The sequence below is a fragment of the Asparagus officinalis genome, chromosome 4 (genome assembly GCF_001876935.1).
Source record: "Asparagus officinalis chromosome 4, Aspof.V1, whole genome shotgun sequence".
Lineage (NCBI taxonomy): Eukaryota > Viridiplantae > Streptophyta > Magnoliopsida > Asparagales > Asparagaceae > Asparagus > Asparagus officinalis.
In genome coordinates, this window is record NC_033797.1 from 19,415,052 (window position 1) to 19,420,193 (window position 5,142).

Sequence of the window (5,142 nt, forward strand, 5' to 3'; positions counted from 1 at the left end):
GGCGGCGGAAGATTTTGTAGCGGTAAGAGGAGGCGGCAGGCCTGATTTCGGGACGAGAAGAGGAGGCAGAAGTTAGGAATTGGCAGCGGGAAGAAATGGTGACGGACTAGGGTTTTGGTTTCGTCAATTGGGGTAAGCTGAGATAAAAGGCTGAGCTGGATGTATTGTGTCAGAAATCCACCCCACATCCCACATGAAAAAGAAGATTTTACAAATCCTTAAATATATTACCTTTTTTATTATTTGGGGATTTAATATCCTAAAACTTATTTTGAAACAAACAAATTTTATGGAATTCTAAAACCCCAAAAAACCTCTTTTTACATCCCAAAACTTAAAATACATACCATATCTTAAAAAAAAAAAAAAAATTGAAACAAACAAACAATCAAGACACCTCACCATCCAATCGTAAAACCTCTCTAAAGCTCTCCACGAGCGCCCCACACCCTAGCCGAATCCCCCCTCCAACCTCAAAATGGTCACTCAACTCCTCTCTTTCTCCTCCCCCTCGCTCCATCCCCCCGATACCGCCCATCAAACCTCCCCCCCCAGTCAACCTCGAAGAACGCACCCCCTCTCCTACCCCCTGCCAGGCCCCATCACAGCGCCTAACCCCTTCTGCAACACCTCCCTCCCCCTCCCCCTCCGGGCCACTACCCTCCTCCTCCACCTCAACCCTCCCCAGAAAGATCTCCTCCTCTCCAACAACGCCTCCCTCCATCCCCAGCCTCGGCTCACCCCCTACCAGTGTGGTCCGAGTCCCTCCACGGCCTCGCCCACCAACGCCCCGGCGTCGACTTCACTCCGGCCCCATCCGCATGCCGCCACCTCCTTTCCCCAGGTCCTCCTCTCCGGCCGCCTCCTTCAATCCGCTCCCTCTGGCGGTCACTCCGCCGCCCGCTCATCGCGGTCGAGGCGAGGCCATTTACACACGTCGGCAGCTGGGCTGACCCTTCTGGGCGCCCCAACCTGAACGTGTTCAGACCCGAGGTGGCGGCCGGGGGCAGGTAGACGCCCAGGGGAGGACCGACGGTGGCGGCGGCCTACCGCGGCTGATGGTTTCCGCTTGCTGCAAGCATTTTACGGCGTATGATCTGGATAAGTGGGGGAATTTTAAGAGGTATACGTTCAACGCTAAGGTTAGTTTCTTTTTTTTTTTTTTTGAACCCTTATTAATTATTTGTTGTGTTCAACCGGCCGTAACATGATTGTTAATTGGAAAATGATAGGGGCACACACAACCACACTTCTAACCACACTTCCTCTCTCATTTGTTACAGTGCACCGAGCTCCACATGTGATTTTAAATTTTTAAAATCCCCTGTGAAGTCGGTGTACTGTAGCAAATGAGAGAAGGGGTGTGGTTGGAGATGTGGTTGGGGGTGTGCCCCTAGTGCCACCTTGTTAATTCCTTGACTACTTGTTGATGGTGCTAACTGGTAAAGCGATTCATTTACTTGTGGTAGAGCTGGTATTTAATATTAGTCCTGAATTATGATCGGTGGAGCCTCCTCGCAGCTGTTGAATTTATGTTGAGGGGGTCCTTTAGGACATAGTTTGCTCACCTCTTGTGCTTCCTTCTATAGTAACTATATATTCAATAGCTCTGCCTACCTGTTTACATAATTTTATGACACCTTTTAATGATCGTTATGTTAGGTGACGGAGCAAGATATGGCTGACACCTACCAGCCACCTTTCAGAAGCTGCGTTGAGGAAGGGGAAGCAAGCTGTTTGATGTGCTCTTACAATCAGGTCAACGGCGTGCCTGCTTGTGCACGGCATGATCTACTGCAGAAGGCCCGGGATGAGTGGGGATTCAAAGGGTAATTATTTCATCGTTTTATTCAATCAGATTTTAGCAATTCTGTATCTGATGTTTGATTAAGTTTTGTATTTCCGCACGAAGATATATCACCTCTGATTGTGACGCCGTTGCAATAATTCACGAAGATCAGAATTACGCAAAGTCCCCTGAAGATGGAGTTGCTGATGTACTGAAAGCAGGTTGCATATCTATTCTTACCCAATTTTAAACCTATTTCTATAGTTTCTGAACTGGCTTGCTTGCTCTTTATATGAATAAGGAATGGATATCAATTGCGGGACCTATTTACTGAGATACACCGAATCAGCAGTGAAATTAGGGAAAGTGCAAGAGGAAGACATTGATCGCGCTCTTTTAAATCTATTCCAAGTTCAGCTGCGACTAGGTCTCTTCGATGGGAATCCAGCAAATCGGCAGTATGGGCATCTAGGACCAGCAAATGTTTGTACTCTTGAACATAGGAAACTGGCACTCGAAGCAGCTAGACAGGGCATTGTCCTCCTGAAGAATGATAGAAATTTTCTGCCACTGGAAAAGGAAGAACTTACTTCCTTGGCCATTATTGGTCCTGCAGCAAATGATACAAGCATATTGGGCGGTGGTTACTCCGGTATGCAATGCTGCTTTAGTTATAACTCACTCAATTTTTTTCTTTTATTTCAATCTCTTATTGTTTGCCCCTACAATGATTTAGGCATTCCTTGCAATCCAAGGAGCTTTTTTGATGGCCTTCAAGCTTATATACCAAAAACATCATTTGCCACCGGATGCAATGATGTGCCGTGTGAATCTGACGATGGGTTTGAAGATGCCATTCGTGTTGCGAGAGAAGCAGAAGTTGTCGTTGTGGTTGCTGGATTGAACCTAACTGAAGAAACAGAGGACCATGATCGTGTGAGTTTACTACTTCCAGGCAAACAGATGGACCTCATAAATGCGATAGCTCATATAAGTAAGAAGCCATTGATATTGGTTCTCATGGGTGGTGGTCCTCTTGATATTTCATTTGCCAAGGCAAACCCATTGATTGCAAGCATTCTTTGGATTGGATACCCTGGTGAAGTTGGAGGCCAAGTCCTTGCTGAAGCTCTTTTTGGACAATTCAATCCAGGTTAGCAGTCATTGATTACCACAACAGCAAACAAAGACGAGTCTTTTATCCCATCTGTTTGGGGTTAGCTACATAGATCATGTTCTTACATTCAGTGCTATCAAGGATCATCTCCTCCATTGCTTAAATTATTATTGTATCACTTTTAATTGCTTAACAAGTTATGTTTGCTCTATCTCCGATCCTCTTTTTACCTCATTAAATATGATCCTATCACTTCTCTTAACCAGTTCATTTTCCATTTTGTAGTCTCTGTTCTACATGATCAAAACTATCTCAATCGATTCTCTCTCATTTTTTTTCCTCAGTAAGACCAACCTCTAGCCTCCAATGAATTTTTTCATTTGGTGCATTCTTTTTTTTTGTCGAGGTTGTGCATTAATTGTCCAACATTTTGTATCCAGCAAAGAGCAACCTCTAACCTTCTTGCACCAAGTCTTTTTCCTGTGAATCCACAAGGCCATCATAACCTTTTCATTTCTGCTGCTTTCATTTTCTGCACATATTTATCAAGCGTCCTACATTCTGATCCATAAAACATTGTTGGTTCTAGTCAAAACTAGTGAAATTCAAAATCCTTGTATTTAAGAATCCTTTTTAATCATGTTTGCTTGGTTGAAACAGGAGGGAGATTACCTGTAACTTGGTACCCAGAATCCTTCACTAAAGTGCCAATGAATGACATGCACATGAGAGCTGATCCTTCAAGAGGCTACCCCGGACGAACATATCGGTTTTACACAGGAGAGGTGGTTTATGGATTTGGGTACGGATTGAGTTACTCTAACTATTCATATAAATTTTTATCTGCACCTGAACATATTACGTTGTTTGATTATTCTTCTCAAGCACATATTAGTAGAGAACCTCAATATGCAGCCACAAAGGATGGTCTTGATTATATGCACATTGATAAGATATCTTGTGAAGCATTAAAGTTCTTTACAAGGATTTCAGTGGTAAATAGAGGGGATATTGATGGGAGTCATGTTGTTTTATTGTTTTCGAAAACGATGACACAGGCTAAAGGTTCTCCAAAGAAACAATTGATTGGTTTCGAACGGGTTTATGTAGAAGCTAAGGGATCTACTGAAATTGGTTTTCTCATAGACCCTTGCAAGCATTTGAGTACTGTGAATGAAGAAGGGGAAAGAATACTGATAGTGGGAGCTCATGTTCTTATGTTGGAAAACTTGGAACATGTTCTGTTTATTGAAAAATGAAGAGATTAAATTGTGAACAGAAGGATCAGATGACTTGGTTCTTTTGTGTAAAGATCAAAATAAAATGTAACTCGATTTGATTACAAAACTGAAATCAAAATTGACAATCGGTTCGGAACATTCTCAAGGTTCAGAATAGGCTCTTGATATTGGGCTTTTAACTTCACAAAATGACTCTGGATTCACTCATGTGACGCTATGTTCTTGAAAAAGATAATGCCCCACCTTATTGGATGGGATTAATCTCCGCTGGCGCGGGCCTGAGGGGAGTTTAATTACTTGAGAAGGAGATTCGAACACATGACTCCCGCTATGGATCGTTCCCCCTCAAGGGCTCTGGGAGCCAACCAAACATGCTCAGGGATTCTCCTATTTCTTTGCAACTATAATTTGCATCATTACTATTCATTGACATAGCTGTTCTCCATGAAGTTGTTTTGTCTTCCATGTGTTTAGTGCACCAAATACAGACACCTACAATGATAAAATGTCGCTTATATAAACAGTACTAATTATTTTCTTAAAGCCCCATATTAATGAACTAGGTCAGAGCCTCAGAGGGTATCTTCACTTTTCCTGTAGATAAAGAGTGCAGAACGTGGAAGCTTCATTTCTTATATATACACAGCACAGGAAGACTCCCTTTTCTTTTCTTTTTTTTTTATGATGTTGTTGTTATTGTTGTTTTGTTTTGGCTGTTTCCTTTTTATTATGTGATTCTAATCTTTTTACTATTTTTTTTGATATTACTTAATTAATAACGCCTAACAAACCCGAAAATCCAGTGGCCGGAGCTAAAAAAAAAAAAAATCCGTAATTAAGAGGAAAATGTCTCATATTCCTTGGTGGTCACGTTACGTATATTCCTACTCCTAACCCTGCAATTCATTCCCAACCTTTTCCCACTAAATACCCCCAAATTATTAGAAAATCACCTTCATCTCTCTCTAATCTCCTTTCCTTAAAAAAGAAGCCAA

General features: G+C 42.4%; 1 protein-coding gene across 2 annotated transcripts; it reads left to right on the top strand.

Moving 5' to 3' along the window:
- On the top strand, window positions 1,054–4,285 carry LOC109836837 (probable beta-D-xylosidase 6). Of its 2 annotated transcripts, none has more exons than XM_020404857.1 (6): window positions 1,054–1,123; window positions 1,663–1,829; window positions 1,913–2,010; window positions 2,091–2,441; window positions 2,526–2,942; window positions 3,567–4,285. In XM_020404857.1, exons 2-6 carry the CDS (start codon window positions 1,678–1,680, stop codon window positions 4,163–4,165), a joined length of 1,617 nt encoding a protein of 538 aa, XP_020260446.1. In that variant the 5' UTR covers window positions 1,054–1,123; window positions 1,663–1,677; the 3' UTR covers window positions 4,166–4,285. The 2 variants fall into 2 exon arrangements, with proteins under 2 accessions (XP_020260446.1, XP_020260447.1); XM_020404858.1 differs by having other exon boundaries at window positions 1,059–1,142.